General features: G+C 61.1%; 1 protein-coding gene across 2 annotated transcripts; it reads right to left on the bottom strand.

The window, feature by feature from the left end:
- Window positions 1-290: 290 nt before the first annotated feature.
- On the bottom strand, window positions 291-23,072 carry TFDP1 (transcription factor Dp-1). Of its 2 annotated transcripts, none has more exons than XM_047755839.1 (12): window positions 23,012-23,072; window positions 22,016-22,090; window positions 16,320-16,386; window positions 13,093-13,199; window positions 10,786-10,907; window positions 9,437-9,602; window positions 9,012-9,155; window positions 8,201-8,269; window positions 6,801-6,952; window positions 6,329-6,495; window positions 5,352-5,427; window positions 291-1,392 (listed from the first exon to the last, which is right to left on the bottom strand). In XM_047755839.1, exons 2-12 carry the CDS (start codon window positions 22,025-22,027, stop codon window positions 1,245-1,247), a joined length of 1,230 nt encoding a protein of 409 aa, XP_047611795.1. In that variant the 5' UTR covers window positions 22,028-22,090; window positions 23,012-23,072; the 3' UTR covers window positions 291-1,244. The 2 variants fall into 2 exon arrangements, with proteins under 2 accessions (XP_047611795.1, XP_047611796.1); XM_047755840.1 differs by lacking the exon at window positions 23,012-23,072 and adding an exon at window positions 22,885-23,011.
- Window positions 23,073-27,723: the final 4,651 nt, after the last annotated feature.

The raw sequence follows: 27,723 nt of genomic DNA, 5'->3' as shown, positions 1-27,723 counted from the left end.
CACTTTATGGGGACTAAAACGTTAAAGCGGTCAGTGCTGTTCTTCTAAAAACAGGCAAGGAGCAAAGGCTACCGCCGCTGGCGTGTCCAGGCCCTCCTTCCTCAGCCTCGCCCAGGCAGCAGCAGGACGAACCGCAGGCCGCAGAGGGGCTGTGGTGGCCGAGGGGCCTGGAACCTCTCCCCCGTCCAGCGGATCAAGTGAGCTCTAGACAGTAACCCTGAGTCAGGACACACAGCATGTTTCAAATTCCCATGCGCGTTTTATTAATAAAAACTAACAGTGCCAAGTTAAACAAGTCAAACAATTAAAGTCTCTTTATTCCACAAAATATTACAGAAAAGTTTATTTGTGTTCCAATAAAAAGACTATTATTTTAGAACAGGCAGCTAACAGCAACTGTGCAGTTAATGGTTCTTGGTGAATAAATTTTAAAAGAGACTACTGCCTGTCCTGAAATTCCTTTTTCTTTTTATAAAAAAAGAACTATTAAAAATGATTGACAAATTTCGAGTTAAAAAACTGTTAAAACATTCTCTATATTTAATTTCAACTTTATAATAGATTACAGGAAGATGCTTACGAAACAAATACAACATTTGTTTCAGTACATGTCTTTAAATGATAGACTTATAAGTATGTAAACAACTATATAATAAAAAGTTTCCAAACGCTGCCTGTAAGAAATCAGGCAAATTTTACCATAAGCAATAAACCATTCCAAGCTTTCAGTTTCTATAGCTGCACCAGCATGGCAGTAAACTTTTTTCCAAACAAAACAAAACAAAACAAAACAAAAACAAAGAACTCTGCAAACCGCTGCAACACAGAGTGAAAACAAAGTCTAAACCTGACGGGGTCACACAGTCAATATAATTTAAGGGAAACGAAGTCGCGATCAAACGTCGAGGGGCAGAGCTTGGCCGTCGGCGCGGCCCGCAGCCCGGGCGCCCTCTCCGCGCTGCGTCGGGCCGGCCGGGCAGGAGGGTCTCGGCCTGGTCGACGTCAACGAGCACTAGCTCCTCAGCAAACTCAGCAAGGGGCGAAATCAACTCTGAATTAAAAACAGCAAAGGAAAACACAGACTCTCAAGGGGTGCGCGAGGCCGCGACGGCTCGCCAGGACCCCACGGAGACGGCGCCGCAGGACCCGCAGCTCCCGGGCCCCTGGGGGAGCAGAAGGACAGAAACTGCCGAGGCAGAGCTCCTCTTCCCCAGACGCGCCTGCGGCGCCCGCCGCGGCCCGGCTCAGTCCTCCTCCTCGTTCTCGTTGAAGTCGTCCTCGTCCTCATCGTCCTCCCCGACGTACGACACGGGCGTCTCCACCCTGGAGCCGCTGTACTGTGACCCGCTGGAGCTCGTGGCCAGCGTCCCATCCGCGCCGTTGGCCAGGTCGCTGCAAGGACAGGAGGCGTCAGCGTCTGCAGCACAGACACCAGCATTTCGGGGAGGTTTGGGTTTGGCCAAGGAGGCCAACGGAGACGGGACGTCACAGAAGCCAGGACTCCGCGGCCGGCTTCACCCCTTCTCGGCCCCTTCGATGGGCCACGACCAAAACCAGGGCAGCCTCGGCCCCAGGATTTGGTCCTGTCCCCGCTCACTGCACATCAGAGCCAACCCGGCGCACAAACCCAGAGACCTGAGGTCCTCCTTCCAGGCCTCTGCCTGTGACCTTGCCAAGCCCCAGCCCCGGGACGGGGGGCAGGAAAGGGCCCTGGGGGGCAGCGTGTGCCCCTGAGCCTGTGTGTACACGCCCACGTGCCAGCATGTGGAAACGGCTGAGCCCAGGGGGCCGAGCGGGACAGGAGGGTCTCTGTCAGATGCTCTGTCTCCTGCCCCTCCAGGAAGGGCTCCAAGGGCCCCCAGTCCGCGCAGCTCCATGGAGCGTGCTGCCTGATGCTCGGCGGGGCTGGCCCTGGGCGGGGACTACGGGCGCTGGTGGCAGCCTCGTCTGGGACCCGTGATCATCTTTGGCTGTCGAAGCCGGCTGGGGGGTACTACCATCTAGGCCAAGGGCCCTCGGGCAAGACCTCGGCTGAGAATGGAGAAGGTTTTGGGAGCCGGGGTCCTGGTCCGAGACCCCCGGCTTCGGTGGCCACCAGCAAGCCAGCCGAGAGGAAGGGTCTGTCGTGGGCAGTCACAGCCCGCGCCCACCGTGTTGGAGGGGACTGGGGCCATTTCCTCCCCACGCTCTGACGGCACAGGGCCAGACACCCGTCTCAGTGTTTCACAGCAAGGAAAAGGGTGCTAATGAGAAACGCCAGGTGCTGAGGGGCGCCGACCGAGGGGTAAAACTCTGCAGAGGCCATCCAGATTCCAGACACGGGGCCATCTGGGTACCCTCCCTGCCACCAGCATGAGGCCCTCCCTGCTTCCTCGGGTGGGACTTGGTCAGTCAGCAGTGAGCCTGGTTAAACACCACTGCTTCCAGGAGTTCCCATCGTGGCTCAGTGGAAACAAATCTGACTGGTAACCAAGAGGACGCAGGTTTGATCCCTGGCCTCGCTCAGTGGGTTAAGGATCCGGTGTTGCCCTGAGCTGGGGTGTGGGTCGCAGACAAGGTTCCAGATCTGGGGTGGCTGTGGCTGTGGTGGAGGCTGGCAGCTGCAGCTCCGATTGGACCCCTAGCCTGGGAACTTCCATATGCTGCAGGTGCGGCCCTAAAAGACAAACAAAAACATCACTGCTTCCTCAGATGGGACTTAGTCCGCAGTTAGCCTGGTTAAAGACGACAGGACAGAAATGCTCGGGAAACGCAGTCTCTTGTGCCTGCCAGAGCTCGCTCAGTGGGAAACTGGGGCGTGGTCGCGCAGCTAAGCCCCTGCCCTCGGGACCCAGGCCCGTGGCCCCCACAGGATCTGCAGGCAGCGCCTCCAAGTACCTAATGTTACGAATGTTCTTCTCACCATAAACGAAGCGAAAAGACATCCCACGGAATGGCAGAAGACATCCGCAAACGAAGCAACTGAGAAGTAATTAATCTCTAAAACATACAAACACCTCCTGTAGCCAAACATCAAAAAACACGATCAAAAATGGGCCGAAGATCTAAACAGACATTTCTCCAAGGGAGGCCCGCGGATGCCCAAAAACACACGAAGATGCTCCCGTCACTGATGATTCGAGAAAAATGCCAATCGAAACCACCAGGAGGGCACCTCACACCAGCCAGAAGGGCCGTCATCGAAGTCTACCCGCAAGAAACGCGGGAGCGGGTGCGGCGGAAAGGGAGCCCTCCCACATGCTGGCAGATGTGCAAACTGGTGCAGCCACTGCGGAGAACAGTTCGGAGGGGCCTCAAAAAACTAAAAACAGACTGGGCATATGACCTGCAGTTCCACTCCTGCGCATCTGTCCAGAGAAAACCACGCCTGGGAAAGATTCACGTGCCCCAGTGTCGGCCGCAGCGCTGCATGCAACGGCCGAGACACGGGAGCAAACTCAACGTCCGTCGACAGAGGAGCGAGTACAGATGCGGCCGCAGAGCAGTGACTATCGCTCAGCCACAACAAGGAAAGACGCAGGGCGTCTGCAGCCACCTGGACGGCCCGAGACACTGCCACACGGAGTGAAGAGGGGCAAGTGCCACCGCTTCCACGTGAGATCCGAAAACGGCATGTGGCGAACGCACTTGTGAGACCAGAAAGACGCAGACTCTGGAAGCCTCGTGGCCACCAAAGGGGACGGAGCGGGGAAACGGACAGGGGGCGTGCGGGGAAATGTTCGAAAATTAGGTTTATGATGATGGTTGTACAACTGTTAACATAATAAAATTCACTGAATTATTTTTCAAAAGCTCTTAGCAGACGAAAACCACATGCATCGTAACACTTTTCACTGGTATTCCCAACGCCGCCCAATGACCCTCATCAAGGTCGTGCCGCCCAACGACGTAACCCCACCTCCCGGAAGTCCAGCCGGAGACCAAGTCAGAAAGGGTCGAAGCGGCGCCACGGAGCTGCTCATCGCAGCTTTTCCTGCAGGTGGGAACCACCCGAGGGTCCGGTCACAGAGGGGGGTTCAGTGAGGTTTCGTGTCTTGGTAAGACACCGAAAAATCCACACTGTCAGGCTTTTTCAGAAACGGTCATAGCCTTGCTTCCTTCACTATAAAAACTGACTTAAGCCTCTGAAAATGGACCAAGAAAAAGAATTTCTTAGAGTCCAGCCATTCTCTCTGTGGCACAAGGGCCCGGCAGCATCTCAGGAGTTCTGGGATGCAGGTGCCACCCCCAGCCCGGCACAGTGTGTTCAAGATCCAGCATTGCCCTGTTGTAGCTTGGGTTGCCACTGCGGCCTGGATTTGATCCCTGGCTCAAGAACTCCGTATGCCGCAGCATGGCCAAAAAAACAAAAGATGGGATTTAGAAAACACCCAAATTCCACCTCTGGGAACGAGCCGTGTTCAGGCTTTTCACACAGCCTCCCCTGACAGCGCAGACTCAGAGCTGAGAACCCAACTGACCCATCAAAACTCCACCGAGCGCAGATCCCAAGAGACCCCGCCGCCTCACCAGCCTCGTCGGGATCCTGACGGGCCAGGCAGGCTGGGACCCTCGCGGGGCCGCCCCGCCTGCCGCGCTGGGGCCGTGCCACGTCGCAGAGACAGAGGACACGGCCCAGGGCCTCCACGGCAGGTGTGCAGACACCGTGCTGTCAGCGCCCCCCCCCCCCCCCCCCGTGGACCTCCGGGCTGCTGTTCCTGCCTTTACCTTGAAAAACTAAGCATCTACTGACACTCAGGACTGACAGAAACGTGTGAAATGTACAACGTGATGCTGCACAGAAACTACTAAAGCCACTGTCTTGTCAACACTCAGGGCTGAAGCTATCTCGTTTATCTTCAAAACCGAAAGACAGACACTGCGGCAGGACATGACCCTGCTCCGGGGGCTGCCAGGTCAAAGGTCAAGTACACGTTAACTGAAATGGTGGTGCTCCTTCAATGACAGAAAACACACACAGTAAGTGACACGGGAAAAGCAGGGGACGAAACCGTATGCCCACGGTGACCCCAAGGGTCTGAAAAGAAAAAGAAGACGACAAGACGGAGGAGCCCGTCACTCGGCGGCTGCCCTGGGACTCGGGCAGTCGTGCCCCCGCTTCGCCGCCCTCTCTTTTTAGACATAAAAACCCCGCATCGGTTTTAATTGTTAGGGAAAGAACACCATCAGAATTAAAAGTTCCTCTGCACAGGGGACAAGCTCTGGGCGTGACTTTGGGGGGAGCCCGTGACGATGCATCCTGGGGACGGTCCCCGCTCTGCACAGCGAGAGCAGCCGACCAGGCGCTCGTTCCCTTTTGCCATCGCCACGGCTTCCCGGCGCCCGTCTGCCCCGTTCACCGGCCCAGTTACCTGGCAGAGAGCCTTGTGCCATTCGAAGTGGAAACTGCTGACGTGACAAAGACACCAAGTGATCCCTGAGCCATTTCTAGAAAGAAAACAAGGCAAATGGCATGAAAACAGAGACCACGGGAAACAGGCACAGGTGCTGAAAGGGGACGGCTGTCGGCGGGCCCCAGGGAAGCAGCCCTGCCGGGCCCAGCGAAGTCAGCCCCGAAGTTCTTCATTTACACTTTGTTTTTTGGCTGCGACCACGGCGGAAGTTCCCAGGCCAGGGACTGAGCCTGAGCCGCAGCAGCGACACCGCCATATCCTCAACCCACTGACCCCCCAGAGAACTCCTCCGTGACTTCTTTTAACTGGTGCAGCTGCGCCAACACGGCTGTGCCACGGGACGGACACTGCCGTCGTCAGGCAGAGGCGAGAGGAAGGACCCACGTCCGCCCTGCCATGGAGGCGGCTGCGTCCCCCAGCCCAGGGCGTGGCAGCAGGGCAGCCCCGGCAGAAGCCACTGTCCCTGGACACGGAGGCGATGCCCAAAGGCTCTGGGCGGCATGGGCCCCAGCGTCAAGGCAGGAGCTCCCAGGGACAGCCCAGGCCGCCTGGGGCCAAGGGGCCGCTCTTTTTCTTACCACAAAGCCCAGGCCCAGAGCCAGGCTCAGCTGAGGCGCTGGCACAACGTACGCCAGGACCCAGACACAGCAGAACCACTTGTCCAGGCTCATCGACGCTTCCTGTGTGACCGAGCAGCTGCCCCGGGGACAGGCCCACAGCAGCCACAGCCCCCACAGGCCGAGGGCCTCCCCGGGAGGGTGAGACCTGACGCAACACCTGCTCCAAACACCACGCGTGGACCGCAGCTCGTCCTTGTGGGCGCCGCCCTGTGCGTCCCAGGCCGCGGCCCCGCCAGACGGCATCCTGCAGCCCCACCCGCCCCCGTGTCTCTGCTCCAGGCGCCGGGCCCAGCCGACCCCAGCGCGGAGGCTGACCTGTCACGTAGGGCTCCAGCGCCTTTGGTACCAAGCTCCGCGCCACCTTCAGGTCCTCGGCAGAGCAGCTCCCGGACTCCAGCCCGCAGGCCATGCCCATGCGCTTCAGCACCTCGATGTCGTCGTGGATCTCAAACGTGTTGTCAAAGTTAAACAGGTACTCGAACCTGGGGACAGAGGCCCCGTGGCAACTGCGGCTCCTCCGGGCACAGCCGGACTCGCTCGGCTCGGGGCCCCGCGCGGGACCCGCCCCGAGCCTGCCTTAGCCACCCGGCCGTCCGCTCGGACGGCGCCGGCCCACCTGCCACCCTGGCAAGAGCCCTGACGGGCTCTGCCTGCCCCGCACTGCACACGCGAGGCCGGGAGGGCAGCGCGTGGCACCCGCTGACTGGCGCCGCAAGGCGGCCTCGGCGACCGCAGCTGGACGCGCGGCCGGTCGCGCGGACAGGCTTCCTCGAGCCCCGCGACCTACTTGTCGTTGGAGATGCTGCAGTCGATGACGGTCCTCTTGCTGGTGTTGACGATGATGAAGGGCAGGTGGATGACGGAGTTGGGCGGGGGCGGCCGGCTGGCCTGCTGCTCCGCCTGGCGGTTCCTCTGCACCAGGTTCTTGAAGGCGATTTGCTAGAAGAGAGCCCGCGGCGCACGCGCTCAGCCTGCTGTCCCCGACCCCAGGAGGGGGCAGCCGCCTTCAGAGGGCAGAGCGGCTGGGGGGCTGCAGGCCCCAGGGAGCTGCCGGGCCAAGGAAACATCCAAAAACCAAACACCGGAGGGGTGAGGTGTGGGGACAGAAATGGCCCTGGGGAAGGGGTCTGAGGCCCGCCCCATCCCACCACACACCAGGGGGCCTCCAGGCGGTGGCCAGGCCCAGCACGCCCGCAGGAACGGCTGTCCCCCTGGGGACTGGGGGCCTTGGGCTCAGGCAACCCTCATCCTTAAGGTCACTTTCCTGCTGTTAATTTAAAGCCAGAAAGACCCCGCCCCAGCCCCTCCCCTGAGCCGGCCCACAGGACCCAGAAGTCACTTGGGGGGGGGGAAGGTGGCTGAACGGTGGGGCCTGGGGCCGGGAGAAGCCGTGGCCCACACGACCACATCCCACAGGCCTGTGCCCACCTGCCCTCCATCTGCCAAGTCCACCTGCCCCTCAGCCTGCGGGGCCCGCCCTCCCGCCCCCGCCAAGCAGGGAGGGCCGGGCACCGCTCTCAAGGGCGACAGGCGAGCCTTGGAAACAGCCACGGGGCGGATGGGCCGAGCCTGGAGGCAACGCACACCTCCCGAGGGTCTGAACCCCACACCGACCCCTGGCCCTTCCTGATGGGTGAGCCCTGTCACCCTTGGCTGCGTGGCTGTCCTGACCCTCTCTCTGCCTCCTTCCCAGGGTCCTGCTCGCGCCACAGCTCTCAGTGCCTCGACCCCAGCCCCCGGACGCTTGCCCCTGGTCCCGGCACCCTCCAGCCCAATGCCTCCCCAGCTGGCTCCCCGCACCCAAGACCCGCGCCTGAGACTTGGCAGGGGCGGGGCCGCACCCGGGACGTCTGCGGGCTCGCTGCCCACCACGCCGACCCGGACAGGATCTGCCAGGATCCACCCGTGTCTCACACCTGGTCGGGGCCTGCGCTCAGAACACACTCCCGCGCCTTCCCCATTCTCCACGCTGAGTCCTAAGGGCCTCCCCCTGCAGGGCAGACGCCTCCCAACGGCTGACACGCACGCACTGGGCCACACCCGAGAGTTCACGTCCACGGGAGGACCTCAAAGGCTACTAATGAAGTTTGCTTGAGATCCCAAAGCGGAGGTGTTCTCTGCTGAACGTGAAGCAGCACCGAGAAGGAGCCGGCTGGTGACGCTGGGCCAGCGCCTGGCGTCCCTCACCTGCAAGATGAGCTCCTGGAGCTGCGACTGCTTCTGCTTTATTCTCTCCAGTCTCCTCTGCCTCTCCACCTGCAAAACACACCACCGCCACAAACACCGTCACGATGGTCTCACGGCACATCTTCCAACGCACCGCACGGTCACCTAGGTGGTAGGTTCCTGCCCAAAACAAGCGCCCTGAACCTCACGGTGGAGAAACAGGGCTCAACCTGGCAGAGGCTGCTGGGCACAGGTGGGCCTCTCTTCGTCTCAAAGCTACGCGCCCTCCCTCCACCTCCTCAGTTTCTGGACTAGGATGACTTTTTCAAATCCCACAAGGCAGGACTTCCTATCGTGGCTCAGCGGTAACGAACCCGACTAGTATCCATGAGGATGCGGGTTCGATCCCAGGCCTTGCTCAGTGGGTCAAGGATCCGGCGTTGCCGTGAGCTCTGGTGAAGGCTGCAGACGCGGCTCGGATCCCGCGCTGCTGTGGCTGTGGTGGAGGCCGGCAGCTGCAGCTCTGATCGACCCCTAGCCTGGGACCCTCCATATGCTGTGGGTGTGGCCCTAAGGAGACAAAATGAATAAGTAAATAAGGACGACACGATACGATAAAAGCCCACGCGAGGCAGCGTGCAGGAGCACCACACTGGTGCCCACCCCCTGGCCGGGCCCACACGCCCGCCCCCGCAGGGCGTCTGCAGCGCCCCACAGACCGTGCGCCACCGTCCGCCGGGAGAACGCGGGTGGCACCAGGCCCTCAGCCGACGCCAGGGGCACAGCGACCGCGCCTGCCACGGACACGCCCCGGCACAGGCGGCTGGCGCACCTCGAGGCTCTGGCACTCCTGAGCCGAGTTGGTGGGCAGGCCGATCCACTTGATCTCCTTCTTCTCCTTGGAGATGATGTTCATGGCCATGAGCACGTTCAAGGCGTCGTAGACGCGCCGCCGTATGTTCTTCTGGTCGTAGGCCTGTCGGCGACACGGGGGCTTCCAGGAGACCCAGCACCGCGCGGGGCAGCGTCGAGACGCGCGGCCCAAAGCGCTCGAGGAAGCGTGCCGCCACCTCCCCCGGGGCCCCAGCCCACCGCGGCCCCTGCCGGTGACACGGGCCGGGCGGGGACGCCGCCCCGCAGAGCCAGGGCTGGTGCCTGGCAGGAAAGCACTGGGGCTACGCACGGGCCGGGCAAGTCGCACTGTTTTCCTGACTGCAGGCCCCACCCCGTTTCAAACGCCAAGAGCGGGCCACTCACCGACTCACTGGGTAAGATGTGGTTGTCGGCAGCGCTGAATTCTGCCACCAGCTCATCCGCCACCTCGTTGTAGGACGTGGTCCCCTTCCGCTGCACCTTCTCGCAGACCTTCATGGAAAAGTGCCGCAAACCCTTGCCGTTCTTCTCCCCCTTCCTGTTACGCTTCCTAAGACACAGGGAAGAGCCTCGGCCTCAGCGCGGGGCCCTAACCAGAGCTGAGCCCCGTCCCGGGGGGCTGGCGAGCAACAGGCCGGTGGGCAGCTTGCGACGGGGGGCCTGGCTCTGCCGTGGCAACCAGGGAGCCCCGCCTTCTTCGAAAGGCCAGGGGGCAAACGCCCCAGAGGGCGGGACCCAGGACACATCACTCATATCCAACACACCAAACACGCTGCTTAGAAAGATGTCCCTGACAGCAGCAGCCAGGCAAGCTTTGCTGCAAGTTGAGGGACCTGGGGGCGAACCCGAGCAAGCCGCAAGAGGAGCTGGGGCGGGATCCCCGCCGGCCGCAAGGAAGCCGCTCCCACGGCCGAAGCCGAGCACCTGACCTTCCTAAGTCACCACATCCAGGAAAGGGCTGCCCCAAGTTCCTAACTGATGAATTTCGGGGACTAATCGCAGCTTTAGAACCAACACGGACAGGATTCTATAGCTTTATCTTTAAGGAAAGTCGCACAGCTGACCTTGGAGTAAAATCAGCTCCACGTCACTTTGCTTAGTGCAAGAGGCTCAGAGGAAGCGTGTGGGGGCCACCGCCCAGGGCTGACCCCACGGCCATGCTGAGCTGCAGCCAGGAAGCTGCTCTGAGACCCATCACACTGAATGCGGTGTAATAAATGCTGCTTTCCAGGGCACGCGATGCCAACGTGAACGTTACCGCCACATTAAGAAGACAGCTTCCGCCTCTTCTCCCACCAAGAGCAGACCACGCTTTCCTGGGAGCCACCACCCCCAATGTATGGGGCCCTCCATCCTGCAGTGTAGCCACCACCCCAAATATACAGGGGCTCTCCATCCTGCAGTGTAGCCACCACCCCAAATATACGGGGGCTCTCCATCCTGCAATGTAGCCAGTACCCCAAATATACGGGGGCTCTCCATCCTGCAATGTAGCCAGTACCCCAAAGTATTCAGGATCTCTCCACCCCGCAACAGCCAGCACCCCAAAATATATGGGGGCTTTCCACTCTGCAGTGTAACCACCACCCCAAAAATACAGGGGGCTCTCCCGCAGCCCAACCTCTCGGGGGCACATCCGCCCGCACCTGCGCTGGACGAGCCCCTTCCCGGCTCGGCTCGCTGCTGGGCCCGCGCGGCCAGGGGCTGGGGGTAAAGGCTGGGGAGGTGCTCACCCTGCAGACCAAGGTGAGGGCTCTGAAGGCTGGTTCTGGGACACAAAGTGAGTGTTAGGGGTGTGTGGGCTTCCTACCACGAGAGTGTTGGGCGCTGCAGGTCTCTGAGGCGTGCCAATCACCTACAGTCAGAAAAGATAATTCACAACAGTCAGAATCGCCCCGCGGGACGCCGCCGACTGGTCGGTTCTCATCCACGGCCGCTGCTGGATTTCATTAACCACAGAGACTAGAAAACAATCGTGTGAGCGCCCAACCTGGACACCGCAGCCCCCGGCCAGGGCCACCCATCCGCGGCACAATCCACTCCCTGCCCATCTCAGGCCCCGCCTCCGGCGACAGCAGAGCGGCAGGGGGCGGGGGCGCCGGGGCCTGGAGCGCATGCGCACGAGGCCACGTGGGCCTCCTCCGCGCCCCCTTCCCTGAGACTCGGGCCGGGACACACCCGCCTTCAGACGTGCCGACACACAGCGGGAAGGCCAAGGAGAGCGGACCACTGGGCCAGCGGGCTCACTGTGGTGTCCCCGCCAGCCACGTGCGGGGAGCCGGGACGGCAGGTGGGGGAGGGGAGGCCACAGCGCTGGGGTCACCCCTCCGCCGGGGGCCGCGGGCACCCGCCCTGCGCCGAGGGCCTTTCTGACACGGAGCACTTGGCGCTCTGAGCCATCAGCTGGGCACACACGCTGACCTGGGGACAGATGCAGCCTCACCCAGCCGAGCCAAACTCCAGCTCCCCAGGCCTCGAGCCACCACCCAGGAAGCCCTTCAGAAGCCCCGTTTCTGGGTGACGGCTCGGGAGGAGGCTGAGGCTCCGCCGAGGGCGGGCCGGTCCGGGCTATTTTAAGCTGGGCGCTCCTGCTCAGTGCCACTTAGCGGGATCAGTGTTACCTGTGTGGCCCGGGGAAAGCTGACCTGGCACTTTGTAAATCAGCCCTAAGCCCAGGTCACCTGTCAATGTTAATAAAGCTGCAGACCGGGGGAAAGGAAAACAGCTCAGCCGAGCCTCCCTCGAGTCTCACCCCAGAGCCTGCGGCGCTCAGTGTCCTGACACTGCGGGTCACCTGCTCTCCAGACGTAAGATCAGAGCGGCTGTCTGCATGACGCAGCAAGGCAGGAAAGCCAACGAACCCCCAGGGTCAGGGTCTCTCTAGCGGGTGTGACGGAACCGCGTGGGCCCGGGGCTCCCTGCACTCAGCACGGGGGTCCTTGGAGGAGCAGGTCCAGGAGCCGGCCTGGCTGCTGACAGGCCTCACGGACTGCTGCTCCCCAGGGGTCCCGCGTGTCCGCCCAACCTGTCCCTAAGGGCACCTCCCCTCTGGCACCTGCTGTGCGAGAACAGAGCACCAGGCACACAGCAGGCGCTCAACAGCTGCCCGCTGGGAGAGTGGGTGGCGCTCCCTGACAGGACAGGGGAGAGGCCAGGCCCCAGCCTGGAGGACACCAGCGGCTCTTCTACCCGTGCTTCCCTCTTCCGTTTCCACGATGCCCTCTCCCTGAGAACCTGCCAGGCCCCCCGGTCAGATCTGCTGTGTGCGCAGGTGCCACGAAAGGTCTAGTTCACAAACCGGGCTCTGGAAGGAGGCAGGGACCAGGCTCCAAACCAGCCTGGTCCTCCAGGCCTGGCAGCCTTCAGGCTGGCAGAGCCGAAGGTCAGAGGGCACCGATACCAACGGCAGCTGACCTCCCTCTTGAACACTTTAAACCGGTACCAGCGACAGCCTGCTGTACGGTCCCCAACGCTGCCTCAGACGCGCCTCCACTGGGACACATGGTCCCTATGAGTAAAGCGACACACGCTATGACTGAACACCCGCGGTGCGCCCAGTAAGGTCTGGGACCGCCGTCTGCCGCGGATACGGACCCTGGTGAGCAGAGCGGTCGCGCTTACTGAGGCCACGGCAGGGCCACCAGGCCGTGGGGGCCGGGATGCCGGGAGCCATGGGCTGGCCGGGGGCTCACAGGAGAGGGTCCCCCACGGCCCGGCCCCTCCCGTCGGCCAGGATGGGCGGGGACGCCCCTGCCCTGCAGCGACTGACAGCCACCCTGGGCTCCACAGGACACTGGCCTCCTGCCCACCCAGAGGCTCAAGGGCACTCTACCCAAGCGCACCTACTGTCCCAGGGAACGCCCATCAGCGCAGGCGCAGGACCCTCAAGGCCAGCAGGCTCACGCGGCCGGGCCGCGTCCTGCCCTCCAGCCACACCCGCGCACAGAGACCACCTGCGCCCAGCCACGCGCCCCCAGAACCCCCGGAACCCCCGGAACCCGAGGCAGGCCGGCCCCTCCCCCGCCTGCTCCAGGCCTCACCACTTGCTGAGTGACGTTGACACTGGACTGTCCGAACGTTTTTGGCAAGAGCTGCTTCCCGATTGTGTTCACTGTGGAGGGGTGGACGGCGACCAGGGACACCACGCCTGCAAGGCAAGGAGACAGCGGTCACGCCTTCCTGATCCCAGGGGATGCTGCCTCCCCAGGACACCTCTCCGTCTTGGGCCCTGGGTCAGCAGGAGCACCTCCACCGAGCCCGGTTCTCAAATGTACGCGCCCCGAGCCCAGCTCCCAGCCCCTGGGCTCCACTCCGCCCAGGGCCTGGGGGCTCCGGCACACTCAGGGCGTCACCAACCTGCCCGCCTGCCCACCTCCAGAATGTTCCGAACACAGGACCCAGAGCTGACAGCTCCCAAAGTGGACAATCCCATGACAGGTATGGAATTTAAACTGCGAGCTAAGCTCCATCCTGGCACCTCCCTCCACGCCTGCAAAGCTAGAAACGGAGTCGTCTTCTTCCTTCCAAGAAGCAGACTCTCGTCTGTTTTTAGGAAGAACAGCTCGAGAGGCAGCGGCTGCCTCTTTAAAGACACCGAACCTCACGGAGCAAAGCGGGAGAGCCAGGCGGGCAGGAACCCCTTCCTCCGCAAGGGCTGCAGGGCATCGGCGGCGGCACCACCCTGTGCCCCCGGCGGCAGCAGTGAGGGACACAGGGACAGGAAGGTACCACAGTCTACACGGCAGAGCAAACGCAACGCAGCTCACAATTCAAGCACAAAACCAACCCCCGTGCCCGGACAGCATCGGAGGGCAGGAGGAAGGCACGGAGGAGACTGGCCGATGCGGAGGTGGTGCCCAGGGCGCGGCGGGGAGCAGCGGGGGCAGGACGCACCAAGCATGGGGTGGGGGACGCCTCAGACGAATGACGGGAAGTTTTCACTTTTGAATCCTTTACAATTCTTGCTTTTTTTTTTTTTTTGTCTTTTTGCCATTTTCTTGGGCCGCTCCTGCGGCATATGGAGGTTCCCAGGCTAGGGGTCCAATCAGAGCTGTGGCCGCCAGCCTATGCCAGAGCCACAGCAACGCGGGATCCGAGCCGCGTCTGCAACCTACATCACAGCTCACGGCAACGCCAGATCCTTAACCCACTGAGCAAGGGCAGAGACCGAACCCGCAATCTCATGGTTCTTAGTTGGATTCGTCAACCACTGCGCCACGACAGGAACTCCAATTCTTGCATTTTAAGGAGCAGATTTCAAGTTTCAACAAACAATGACTTCAGCTGCGACAGATGAATTACTGAATTATTTCCCTTGTAACTCGAGGTGAAGAGTCGTCCTTCAATTCAGCTGCCTGAATATTAATGTTTTCACCAACACCAACATTTCAATTACTTGCTGTCAGCGAAATAGGCATATCTACTTTGAGTCTTCTATCTTCCTCTAAAAAGAGAATTCTGTATCTAACTAAAAGCAAATATTGTTGAATTGTTTTAGATGTGACGCAAGATACTTTAAAAAGACAAAACAGGTGTCAGAGCTTCCAGCAGGCGACAGGAGGTACAGAAGCTGCAAGAGAGGGGATCATGCCACCTCTCTACAGACACCACTTCCAGGTGCCCCCAACAGAACAGGAGCACCTTAACGCCCGGACAGTCAGGGCTTTTTCAGTGACCACATATCATTTGCATAACAAAAACTTCAACTGAGAGACAACAGCAAGTGTGATGAAGGCAGAAAGACAGAGGTCAGAAAAAAGGAAGGCGTGCTCACAGCTGCAGCCCTGAGTCGCAGAGAGACGGTGGGGAGGAGGGCAGCCCAGCGCTCACCTGGGCGCGGGGGGGCCTCGGGAGTAGAGGGAGAGGGAGACTGGTTAGGGCTGGGCGCACCTCAGGTGCTGCCACGCACCCCTGCCTCCAGCACCCCTGCCTCCACTCGGCAGCACCTGCCCAAAGCAGACAGACGCTCGCACAAAGGCCACCGGCAGGGACCCCGAAGCAGCTCAGGGCCGGCGCAGCTGCAGCTGCACCTAAGACACACTGGCCGAACCTCCACAGCAGGACACCTGCCTCCACCTGAGGACGCAAAAGCCTGGGAATCCAGAGCATTTTCTGGGAAAACAGCTCTTCAAATTTCAGAAGAGCGGCCAGACCACACCAGGAAGTATCTTAAACGGGCCGATGCAGGGTGTCTCAGGAGAGTCAAGCTCTCATTTTCCGATTCCTTCCTCCAGTGCGGCTCCTGGCTCACAGCGCTGGTGCTGACGCAGACTGCTGCTCAGAGAGGAAGGGCGGGCCCACAGTGACCACGAGCAAGCCGCTCAGGAGCGTCAGGGGACCCCCAGGGTGACACTTGCACCGTTTCCAAAGGAGCAAAGACTGCCTTTTTCATGTGACTTCTGCCCCGTCACTTTAACAGAAAACACCACGCTGTGCTGCAGAGGGGACAAGGCTGGGCCCAGGGCCTGCCTGTCGAGCCGCCGGGGAACTCCAAAATAATCACTCCTTAAACAGAACCTGCCCAACAGTGCAGAGGAGACAAGGCTGGGCCCAGGGCCTGTCGAGCCGCCGGGGAACTCCGAAATAATCACTCCTTAAACAGAACCTGCCCTAACAGTGCAGGGCCTCCCCACTCAGCACCCCGGGCCCTGACCCAAACTCTCCCTAAGGCAAGGCGGCCTCCATCCAGCTCGTGGGTCAGGGCTGCACCGAAACGGCCACACACTCGGCCCCCAAGCTCCCCAACGCGGCCCAGCCAGAGGGGCATCGCAGGCCAGCGCCTCAAGGTGAGAAGCCTTCCGAGTCGGCAACTCCACATCTAGGAGACAGGTTCAAAGGCACCAGCTGGCCGGTGTCCATCAGGTCCTGCAAGGAAGGACCCTGGGAGGAGAGGCTGCGACAGCCCACCCACCCTCCCCATTCCAACAGTGCAAATGTCACGGCTCCTTCTAGAATCAGTGCTGCCACAGATTCACTGCTCAAGAGCTGGGCGCCACAGGCCCACAGATTCCCGCTGTTTTGAGAGGCGTCATGTGGCTGCGGTGAGGCAAAGGGACGCATGTAAGCTGGGCTATTTTCTTCCTTACACTTTGCCACACTTCCTGAACTGCTGCAAAGACCATGCGACTTTCAAACCAAAATCAACTTGGCTGACACATTCGTGCAGGCGGCATGTCTACCTGGGCTCTGAGGGCTGCTGGGCCCGGTCCAGCCGGGGTCCCCACCACAGGCCACGCTTTGGCCCACGTTCCCAAAGCAGGTGCCTTACCTTTGCCGGGACTGAGGTTCTGGTCTATGAAGACCTTGAGTTCCCCGTTGGCTTCAATTAGACCGGCCTGTGGAGGCAACGAGGACAGAGTAAACAGACGGGCCATCGGGAGCGCGGCAGCGAGCCTCTCAGGGGCACCGGCCGCCCCACGCAGCTGCGAGGGCCCGGTAGGGCCCTGCCACCCTGCCCGTGGTCTCTGGCTGCGATGATCCACACGAGAGAGACCCTCTAGGGATTTCAGCCGCTCGGGCTTGGCCCTCGACCCGTGCGACACTGCTTCTCTTGTTCCGCTGCACGCACCTGTCACGTCTGAGGTGGGCGAGCATCACCGGGCGGGCCATCCTGAACACAGACCGGACCTCAGCCGGAGGGCAGGGCACCGGCCCGGGCCAGACCTTGCGCGATCCCCGCCGGCGGGACAGACCAGCTCCGCGGGCAGGAGGGGCGTTTGTGGCAGTGGGACCTCGGAGTGCAGCCTGGCTTGGTCCTGGGGTGACCACGGAGATGCGGGCAGCGCCTCAGGGTCAAGCGCATTCCAGGCACCAGCACAACGTGCTGAGAGGAGCGTGTGCCCAACACGTGCAAGCGCGAAGACGGCCGGGCGTCGGGGGCAAGCGCAGGGCTCTCCCCGCACAGACCAGCCATCCTGGGCCGGACCGCCCACGGCCCGTCTCAGAACCGCATCCACGTCCACGGCACCGCAGGACCAAAAATTGCTCCCCAACCTGACCTGGTCTCTAGACGCCGACACGTGTCTACACGCACAGTCACCCACGCACACGAGCAAACCCCTACGTACTCAGACATGCAGACCCAGCCCCCGTGCACGCACATCTGCACCCACACACCCGTGCGAGTAAACACACAGTGCATGCCACGCACGTCTACGCACGTACACTCAGGCGTGTGAACAAGCACACACATGCCTACACACACGTGTACAAGCCAATGCACACCCCCCCGCAACACACCCATGGGAAGCAGGGGTGGAAACAAACGTGCAGAGGCCAGGCCACGGAGGGAGCAGGCGCGGCTCCCCCCTCGCTCCCGCCCTCGGGAAGCCCTGGCACCACCGCCCTGCACGTCCCACCCTGCACCCAGTCAGTGCCCAGTCAGCACCTGGTCCAGGGGAGGAACCCGCGCCCCAGCCCCTCCGAGCTGCACGCAGGTCCACGCGGGAGGCGGTGGGAGCCCCCATCTGACAGACCCCAGACGAAGGGGAGGCCCTGCTGTCATTTCCTGACTCTCCAAAGCCCCCACCCCAAAAACAAGGGGACCAGACGCCTGCCCAAGGACCAGCGCGGATCACAGCAAGACCAGGCCAGAAGGTCACCTGAGGTCTGCCCCCACCACTGCCCGCCCAGCCAAGAGGTGAGTGAAGATAGGCCCCCCTACTGACCACCTGGCCCCTGCCCGGCCAGAAGGAAGGGACCCAGGGCAGCCGGGCTCGGAAAGCACCCAGCTCTGGGCTGAGAAGCCTGCATCTCTCGGGTGCCAGCAACAGCCTGGTCACACGGGCTGAGAGCCCCAGAGCCAGGACCCGACCACAGCAGGGACGAGCCATCTGAGGCCACACACCAGACAGGCCGGGAGAGCCCAGTCCCCTCGCTCCGGACGGCCCAGCCCCTGCTCTCCCCCGTGGACCCGCCGAAGGGCCCAGGCTTCCGCACCCAGCATGCTGTGCCTCCAGAGCTGACGGCCAGTGGATGCCAGAGCCCTGGTGCAGAGCGCAGACCGACGGGGCCAGCTGCTTACTGAGGGAGCCGGTTCGCCCGCCAGCACGACGTGTCCCGGGCCCGCAGCACCCGCCCCTGGGGACAGGGGCCCCCCAGACCAAGTGATGACAGCGCCTCCCTCACCCAGTCCTGCTCCGACTCCCTCGCTCGGCCAAGGAGCAACATGACCTGGCATCACCCAGCCCCAGTCAGAGCAATCACCTACCACCCCAGGAGGACACACGGCCTGTCCCCTCCCTCGGCCCCACGGCTCCCATGGAAGCGGCTGAGGACGAGGGAAGGGGCCACGGCCTCCCTGCGAGGCCTCACGCTCGGGCCTAACGCTGTCGGGGCTGGTTAGGGCGGCCCGTGCGCCCTGCGCCCCGCCCGTCTCTGGAGGCTCTGCCCACTCCACTCCCGAGCTTGGGCCCTGACAAGGGGCGATGCCCTCAGCTGCACCGCGAGTGGGGCCACCCCCTGAGCTCAGATCAGACCAACCACCCCTGACCACGCAGGCCCGTGACGAGCTCCGGACTTCCTCCAAGCCTCAGGTTTCACGCTGGGAGCCGCCAAAGGGAACCATCACCTCGGGGAGGGAGGGAGGGTGCCACCCTCACTTTACAGACGAGCCGCCAGGCCCGGAGAGGACTCTGCCCGGGGTTGCCCCGCAGGACGAAGTGTGTTCTCAGGGTGCACCCTGAGACGCCGGGACCTGGACTCGGGCTGAAGGACGAGGGAGCCAGACATCCGCATCTGCTGGGAAACGCCAGGGTTTAAATCCTGTTTCTGCAGTGGATGCGAGTCCACAGGGAGTCAGCCCGAATGGAGGACGGAGCACAGGGCAGGTCCATCGATTCACAAAGACGCTTGCTTTAAAAGGAAAACATTCAACCCTGAGACCAAAAGTGCAAAATAAAAAAAGGCAGCTTAGAAGCTCACCTGCCACATGCAGCAAGCTTGTGGGTGTTTAAGGTACGTCAGACTCAGGGATGGGACTCGAACGTGGAAAGGGCTCTCCTGCTGCCTGATGGGAGGGGCCCCACCAGGCACGACCGGCCCGGGAAGCGACCCAAGCACGGCCCAGACACGGCGCCCGCACCGTCCACAGGCACACGCCGTCCACACACGCCCGCACCGTCCGCACGCACACAGTGTCCACACGAAGCCACGCCTCTGACGACTGGTCCTGGGCTGTCATCATGGATTTGAGAAACGCTGAGAAGATTTTACCGGAAACCACCAGAATCCCCAATGCTAGGGCCTGGGGACGGGACACACCGGAGGGGCTCTGCCGGGCTGCACGGCTCCCCTGCCGGCCTCTCAGATGGCCCGTGTGGTCAGGCCGGCACTCGGCTGGGTCCCCGTCCCACCCCCCCCTCGTGGCGCTCACATCTGCGAGGAGAAGACGAAACGGCAAGCGGCCCAGAGGGTTGCACTCAGAGCCCGGAGCTCTCGGTCCGCGCGCCAAGAAGGGGCCCCCGCGCTCCGTGCGTTCGACGTTTCAAAGACAAGCGAGGAGCAGTCATTCTTCGCCACCCCCGTTAACCCGCTCTTTCAATACGTCACATCCCCAGTCCCAACGCGTCCAATGAACCCACAGCTGCCAAGGGGGCCGTGGCAGCATCGACACCCAGAGGAAGGCCTACGTGTCCGTGACGTGAAGACGAGTGAGGAGCAAGGAGCCCAGACGCCCGCGGCTTCGTGAGAGGCCGTCCCTACACTCGACCGAGTGAGAGTCCAACTGGATGAACCGCGATGCCGCAGCGACTCCTGCCGCGGCCGACGGGGGCTGTGGTTCTCCTTCTTCCTTCCCTGGAGCTTTCAGACCCGGGGACAATAAACACGACGCTCCTGATACAAGACCCGCTACTTGAACTTTCTCAGCGGTTCAAGTCCTGCTAGATGGACAACCCAGAGCCGGTCGGGAAAAGCCTGGTGTGGCTGAACGTCAACCCGTAAACACAACGCTCAAGGTCCACGCAGAGAACGGGCGCCCCCGCCAAGGGCACCGTCACCTCCTGCAGACCCAGAGCGAGCAGATGCGCGCAGGGACCGGCGGGCCTGGCCGTGCTGGATCCTGAGCCCAGGCGGGCCTACGACTGGTGGAGGAAAGCTCTGGGTCTTCTCGGGGAACTGACCACCAGCAGGACGGCCATCCATCGCCACCCTCCCCAGGCCTCTGCAGGCTGGCTGCCCCCATCAGTCCCCGAGTTTGTCCGCCTCCACTGGGACCCCCCGCCTCCCCCGAACCTAACTCCAGCCTCCCTGGGCCCAATGGCCCCCCATGAAGTCCCAGGAGCTCCGCCCAGCTGGGGTCCCAGCCCACCCGCTTCAGCCAGAGGCTGTGCGAGGTGCTTGCAGGCTTTGACCTCACCCCCAAGGGCAGAGTGAGGCTCCTATGCCTGCCCCCTACCCCCGACAATGGTCAGCTTCCCAGATTCCAATGTCACACCTGATCTAAGACCCAGCGCGGGGGGAGACGGGGCCGAGCCTGAGCGGCCCGCAGCCTCTGTCCCGCCAAGCACAGCCCTGGAGAGACCCGGTTCCAGCACACCTGCCGACCCCAACCCAGGACAGGCAGAGCCACTGCTTCTTACCTGGCTGTTCTCACCGCGACACCAACCTCCACTGTGTCACGTACCCAAGCTCAACGGGTGGTCCCCATCACCCCCACCCCGCCACCAGGTGGCCCGCAGCGACCCACCCTTCGCTGGGCTGACCTCCAGGAGTGACCTTCGGAGGAGGCCACTCAGGAGTCTCCTGGAGCCAGGCACGGGCCTGGACTGTCTTCCCATCCCCCGGATGCCCAGGGGGAGGGAGAGGACGCCTCCTCCAGGGGGTTCAGACAGGACGAGAGGCAAACTCGGCTCCCCACCTCCACCCACGATGGGAGGCGTGGGGGCAGCTGCACCCCTACTGAGCACCAGCTCCCGTCCTGCGTCTTCCGGGCGACAGTGGCAGAGAACTGGGCCTGGCCACTGACGATTAGAAGGTAACACCACCTGCACGTCACACGCAGACTCTGGTTTTAAGCTCAAACCCACCACACTAGCTCCGTGTTCACCCGCTCTGCCAAACTAACTGGCGCGGGGGCCCGGAGCCCAAGGCCCAGCGGGTTGGGGTGCCTTCCGACAGGCGCCCTGCAGAAGGTTCAAACCCGCGAGGTGACGGAGGCGTCATGCCCGTTTCCTGGCGCCACCAACAGGGACGTGCTTTACCCTCCGGCTGTGTCTCAGGCAGACGCACGTCCTCAGAGCTGCATTTCCACTGCCACGCAACACACGAGTGAATACACAAACTGCCTCTTTTCACTAATGTTTACGGAACAGCACGTCCTGAGACACGCTAAAGGAGGAGCCGGGGTCTCAGTGAATTTCACGGGTGTCACCCAGGGTCGAAAGAGCTGCCCAGATGATAAAAGCCGAAATCTTGGGGCCGAAAGGCCTACTTCTTAAAACAAGAGAAAAAACTAACTCATCAAATTCTATAGCTTCCCGACAAATATAAAGCTAAAGTAGAATTTTTGCACCCCACCTCACTAGACACCAAGTGCCACTTTTTCTGAGAAAAAAGGCTGCCAAACCCAGTGTTTAGCCTGTTACGGCTCAAAGCTGAAGTAACGTCCTACACGGTACCCGCAGAGGCCGCTCAGCGCCATTCCGCCCAGTCCAGCGCCCGCCCGGGGTCCCCCACCAGGGCACTCAGATTTCCAAGTTAACCAGTCAGAAGACACCCACAGATCGGGTCAGTCAAGCCCCATGGGGCACTGGCCCCCTGGGGGCTCAGGCCTGCAAAGTACCCTCCATAAAGGCCACCGGGGCTCCTCTGGGTTCCTCACCTTTAGCGTGTTTCATGTGCTTTAAGAGTCTGAACATAAACGCTCCTGAATGTTGTGTGCTGTCATTCTGAAACAAAATCGGGAAACTACCAAGAATGCATCAGGAGACAAACATGCGTCCAGCAGGAAGCAAACATACTTACATCTTTTGCCATGTTACCAGATCCGTGAAATCGATGCTATAGTTGTTCACCCTCCAGAGAAGAAAAATGACTTTTCTGGTAAAAAGAAGAAAGGAAAAGCAAGGAGTGACTAAGGATGAAATAAGAAGTTCACAAACCTCAGCGTTTCCCCCCAGCACCACCACCATCCCCACCGCCCCTCAGGGGAGCGGCGCCTTCCTCTCCATGCCCACACTCCACCCTCGGAGCGGGGCCGCAGAAACAGCCCCCACGCTGGGGATTTTAAAGTCATCTCAGGAATGGAAGCTCGTCCGCCACCAGAATGCCCGCCGGCCTCCCCAGACGCGCACAAAGAGCCAGCAGCGAGGCCGAGCCCGCACTGGCGGCCCGCGTTCCCACCCGGCGCAGCCCCAGTCTCTGCGCACACGCGCTCCCCACGGGCGCCCTGGCCCACCCGCGACCACCAGCCGACCCGTAACTCTGACAGGTGGGCTTCCGGGGTCCCGGCCTCCAGCCTGTCACTAGGCCGCGGCGGCCTCCCGCGAGCGCCCCCCACGCCCCGGAACCGGCAGTCGGCGGGCAGGTGGGGTCGGCGCCGCCGGGCCCCCGCACCCCGCACCCCGGACCCCGGACCCCGTGCGCTCGGACTCGGCCCGCCCCAACCCCCGCCGGGCGCAGACGCCGATGCGCGCGCTGCTCCGCCCGGAGGCCCCTGCAGGCCCCGACCGGGACCCTGGCCCGCGACCCCGCCGGGCCCGTCACCTGGGCGCCCACGCGGCGGCCCTGGCGCGCGGGGACCGGTCGGCGCACGCGGCGCGCGGGGGCGGGGGTCGGTCGGGGTCCGCAGGCGCCCGGCGCGTGCGCCCCTCCGGGACCCCGGCCCGCCGCACCTGGCGGGCGGGAGGTCGGCGCGCGGACAGCGGCGCGCACACGCGGGCGGGCGCGGAAGAGCGGGCGGTCCCGGCGGCGCTCGGCCGGGGTCCCTGCCCTGCCGAGGCGCCGGGGCGCGGGGCTCACCCTGCGAGCGTCGGGCGGCGTGACGTGCGCGGCGCGGTGACGTGGGCGGCGGCCCGGCTCCCGCAGCGCGCCTGCGCGCCTTTTCGCGCCTTCGGCTCCCTCCTCCTCCTCCTCCTCCTCCTCCTCCTCCTCCCGCCCCGCGGCCCGCGCTCGCGCTCCGGGGGGCTGGGCTGCGCCTGCGCGCGTCCGCATGTGCGCGCGTGTGTGCGCGCGCCGAGCAAAGATGGAGAGGAGGTCCCAGCCCCCGGGGCGCGGTGTTGCGCACGCGGGGGAGCTGGGCCGGGGATATGCGCACGTGTGCGCACGCGGCGGACAGGGACTAGGGGTGCACGTGCGTATATAAGCACCTGGGGAGGGGGACAGAAGCTGAGGAGGTGTGCACCTGTGCATGTACACGGGTGTGTGCGCATCCGGGGGACGGGGGGTAGGAGTGTGTATACACGTGTGCGCACATGAGGAACAGGGGCAAAGTGTGCAGGTGAGTGTGTATGCACAGGAGGGCTGGAGCCAGTGTGCAAGTGTGTGTGTGTGCGCGCGCGCGTACCCAGGGGCTAGAGATGCATTCATGGGTGTGCACACGGAGAATGGGTTGAGTGTGTGCGTATGCACGTACAGAAGTGCGCGCATGGGGGGGCGAGTGTGTGCACAGTGTGTATACGTATTCGAGAAGAAGAGAGGTTGGGTGCCCATGGGCGTGTAGGGGCGGGTGCATGTGTAGGTGCGCAAGGAGAGGAGGCCAGGCGTATGCGTGTGTAGGTGCACCGAGGCGAGGGCCGTGTGCACGCACAGCGCGGAGAGCCCTGTCCACCTGCTGCTCCTGTTCTGCGCTGCCAGCGGCCTCCGTGCCCACGCCCAGCCTCCAGCCAGCCTCAGAGCATTCTCAGTGCAGGAGAGTTGGCTCCTCATCACTGGGTGGGCTGGACCTAGTGGACGCTGAGCCTCGGAGACTTGTCCCCTCTGGGCGCCCCCGCAAGCGCCAAGGCCCGAGAGGACGTCTGGTTCCAGAGACGCTGCGGAGGTCGGGAGGGGCCTGGGAGTCAAGTCCGAAGTTCACGAGCGCGGAGCAAAGGCCTCTCTTCTTGCAGGTTTCCACCCGGCCGCGGACGGTTTCCCAATTTAACCGCTTTTATGCTGATCACGCCCACTCTGCTTCTCCAGTAAAGCCCCTCCCAGCCTAAGACTGTTCACACCTTAGCGCTGGTTTCTTGAAGGGAGCAGAGATCTTCGCGTTCTTTCTCATCAGGAAGAGGGTAAATAAGAGGCTTCCGAGGACGGTCCTACCGGCCCTGCCCGCAGGCGCAACACCTTGCTTCCCGGTGGTACAGTGTGCACAGCGTCCCACTGGGCAGCACGGTCCCCAGTGCCAGAGCCTGCAGTCCCCCGTCCTGTTCCTCAAGTGCTGATGTGTTCCCAACCTCACAGCTCTTTCGCAGATACCCTTTCTTTTTACTGAATGTGAATATTCACCCCGCAGATGGCAGGCGGAAGGGACGCCCAGCCCTCAGGCCTAAGTGCTCAGGGCAGTGAGCCTCTGGGTGAGGGCAGGGGGTCAGAGTTAGGAAGAAACGGGAAGTAAGGACCAATCGTCGACGTCTCTCTACAGACTCAAGATTCCAGTAATTCGACAGTATTTACACAGGATAAGTCGTTCTCATATTCAAAATAATGCCTGCACAAAAACCACTACTGAAACATTCTGCACTCCCAGGAGTTACTGCACCATTGCAAGTATCCAGCCTCCCCCCTGGGCGGGTTCAGGAAGCCTGGCTTTTAGTGGTGCTTCCACTGGGCGTAGACTTGCTCCTCCCACAGGCTGCACGGTCCCTGGGCCGTCCAGGATACCACAGGAAAATGGTTCTGTTCCGTGTTTTATTAGAAAGAAGTGACCGGTCCTTCCCAGGAAAACGCCTCCTCTCTCAAAACCCCATTTTTTTGTGTGCCTGCTCTGTGAGTCTCACAGTGTGATGCAAAGCCTCATCTGCCCCCATTAAACTCACCTTTAAAGAGAGAAGGTTTTCCTTACTTTTTTTTTTTTATTATTTTTAATGGTCACACCTGCAGCACATGGAAGTTCCTGGGCAAGGCGTCGAATCTGAGCTGCAGCTGCTGGCCTACACCACAGGCAACGCCGGATCCTTAACCCCGTGAGCAAGGAGAGGAATCGAACCCATATCCAGCCATTTTCTGTTTTCCACCGCAGCGATGATGACAAGAGGTGGGGAGGCAGGGAGGGGAGAGGTTTGTGGGACTTAGAGGGGGTTCTGCATGTGGGGAAGTGACATTTTCTCATCCTTTGGACAAATATCAATAAAAGCATTTTTGTTCCTTTTTTTTCAGGGCCCCACCTGCAGCATATGGAAATTCCAGGCTAAGGGTCAAATTGGAGCTGGAGCTGCAGCTGCTGGCCTACACCACAGCCACAGCAACTCGGGATCTGAGCCGGGTCTGTGACCTACACCACAGCTCATGGCAACGCCGGATCCTTAACCCACTGAGCGAGGCCAGGGATTGAACCGGCATCCTTGTGGACACTAGTCGGGTTCGTTACCACTGAGCCATGATGGGAACTCCAATAAAGGCATCTTTAGCAAGATCTGTTTGGCTTATTCGTGTGTATGATGGAACATAAGGAAATCAGCTGCTTGTCCAAAACCTTAGGACAAGCCCCTGCTCCTCTGGCCAAAGAGGCCACCCTCCTGAGCCACATTCACACCCCAAACTCACGAAGACCTCGTGTGTTTCTCTCTCACACGTCCTTACGTCATCACTCCTGGTTGGGAACATTTCTGGCCAAAGCAAAGTCCCCTCTTGGAAGGAGGGTGAATCCTTGAACTTCCCGCAGCATAATGCTCTTATCTTGGTATTAATCAATCTTTTTTTCTTTCTTTCTTTTTTTTTTTTTTTTTTGGCAACATGGGCAGGATGCAGAAATTGCCAGGCAGGGGATTGAACCCACACCACAGCTGCAACCCGAGCCACTGCGGTGACAACACAAATCCTTAATCTGCTGAGCCACAGGACTCCAGGATTAGTCAATCTTAAGGACTCACATGATTACTTACAGGCTGAAGCCACAGTCCTTTGAGAAGCTCCCCTTGGACCCGACAGCTTCTAGAAGATCATGGCACCCAGTCTCCCCAGACGTCTCCTTCCGGCCTTGTTTGCTACTTGAGCGCCCATCTCTGCTCTTCCTCCGAAACGCCCACCTTGGCCCGGAGAGTAATTCCTTTCATCCCCTGACCACCAACCCTGCCGTCCAGCGCGGTGTCCTTCTGGGTGATTTCATGTTGCTGAGATGACATCGGACTGTTTTTTATGGAACCCCACAATGGAAGGTCCGAGGTCCTTCTCCTCGTGTCATTTCCCTCCTCAGTAGAACCCATGACCATCAGCCAGGAGGGAAAGTGCCAGGAGCCAACAGCACGATTTTAGGAAATTGACTTTATGTTCAACTGAATGCCTCTGCTCACGTCCCTACTGCTGTCCCCTTACCTCGCCGAGTCAGAGAAGGGCCCTGCAGCTTACCCGCTGCAATGAGGCTGGGGTGACCTCGGGAGGTCAATGAGCTTGGACGAGTGATCTCAGCTCCTCTCTGGCTCAGATTTCTCTAGCTGAGAAATAAGAAAATAAAAAATAAAGTTCTTTATAAGACAAACCACAATTTCAAAAGCTTAACCTTTCCAGCATCTCTCACTCACCAAATGTTTCTGAGCTCTGCGCATGCACCAGAAAGCACCCCGAGGGCTGCTGTGGGGCAGGATATGAGGTAAAGCGTTGCTCGGGGTCAGACAGGAGGGGCCGTGGTGCAAGCAGATCTGTGCAGGATGGGAACCGGGAATGAGGCAGGCAGGCAGGCAGGGAAGGTGTGACGGAAAAGGCCCATTGAGCTGGACTGTGAACAGCTGAGAACATACAGGTGTGTGTGTGTGTGTGTGTGTGTGTGAGTGCACACATACACACGGTGAGCAGAGAGCGTGCATGCATGTGCACACCGTGAGTAAGCCTGTTTCCTGCACATGCAGAGAAGGATACCTTATGGAAAATGCTTGCAGCTTCTTCCATTCTGTTCTGTCAGCTGGGCTATAAAACCCCCGACCCCAACTAGCTTGTAAACAGCAGCAACTTATTTCTCGTGGTTATGGAGGCTGGAATGTCAAGATCAGGTGCCAGCATGTGGGGTTCTGGTGAGACCCTTCTGGCTTGCAGACGGCTGCCTTCTCGTTTTGCCCTCACATGGCAGAGAGAGCCGGCTCTCTGGCCTCTTCTTCCTTTTTTTAATTGCAGTTGATTTGCGATGATGTTGTGTTCATTTCAGGTGTACAGCAAAGTGATTCAGTTACACAGGTTTCTCAGATTATTTTCCATTGTAGGTTATTACAAGATACAGAGTATAGTTCTCTGTGCTGTTCGGGAGATTCTTATTCCCACCAACAGTGTAGGGGGACCTGCTTTCTCCACACCCACTCCACGTGGATTATTTGTGGCCTTTTTATTTTTTTTTTTTTTTTGTCTTTTTGCCATTTCTTGGGCCGCTCCCACGGCATATGGAGGTTCCCAGGCTAGGGGTCTAATCGGAGCTGTTGCCACCGGCCTACGCCAGAGCCACAGCAACGAGGGATCCGAGCCGCGTCTGCCACCTACACCACAGCTCACGGCGACGCGGGATCCTTAACCCACTGAGCGAGGCCAGGGATGGAACCCGCAACCTCATG

Source organism: Phacochoerus africanus, chromosome 13 (assembly GCF_016906955.1).
Source record: "Phacochoerus africanus isolate WHEZ1 chromosome 13, ROS_Pafr_v1, whole genome shotgun sequence".
Classification (NCBI taxonomy): Eukaryota; Metazoa; Chordata; class Mammalia; order Artiodactyla; family Suidae; genus Phacochoerus; species Phacochoerus africanus.
The sequence above is the reverse complement of the archived record's forward strand: the minus strand, read 5'-3'. Positions and strand labels throughout refer to the sequence as shown.

Coding starts and splice junctions, on each gene's coding strand:
- TFDP1 (XM_047755839.1), bottom strand. Junction 10,908..13,092: donor TCAACGTCACTCAGCAAGTG/GTGAGGCCTGGA, acceptor TTCTGACTGTAG/GTGATTGGCACGCCTCAGAG. Junction 6,496..6,800: donor TGCAGCATCTCCAACGACAA/GTAGGTCGCGGG, acceptor CTCTGTCCCCAG/GTTCGAGTACCTGTTTAACT.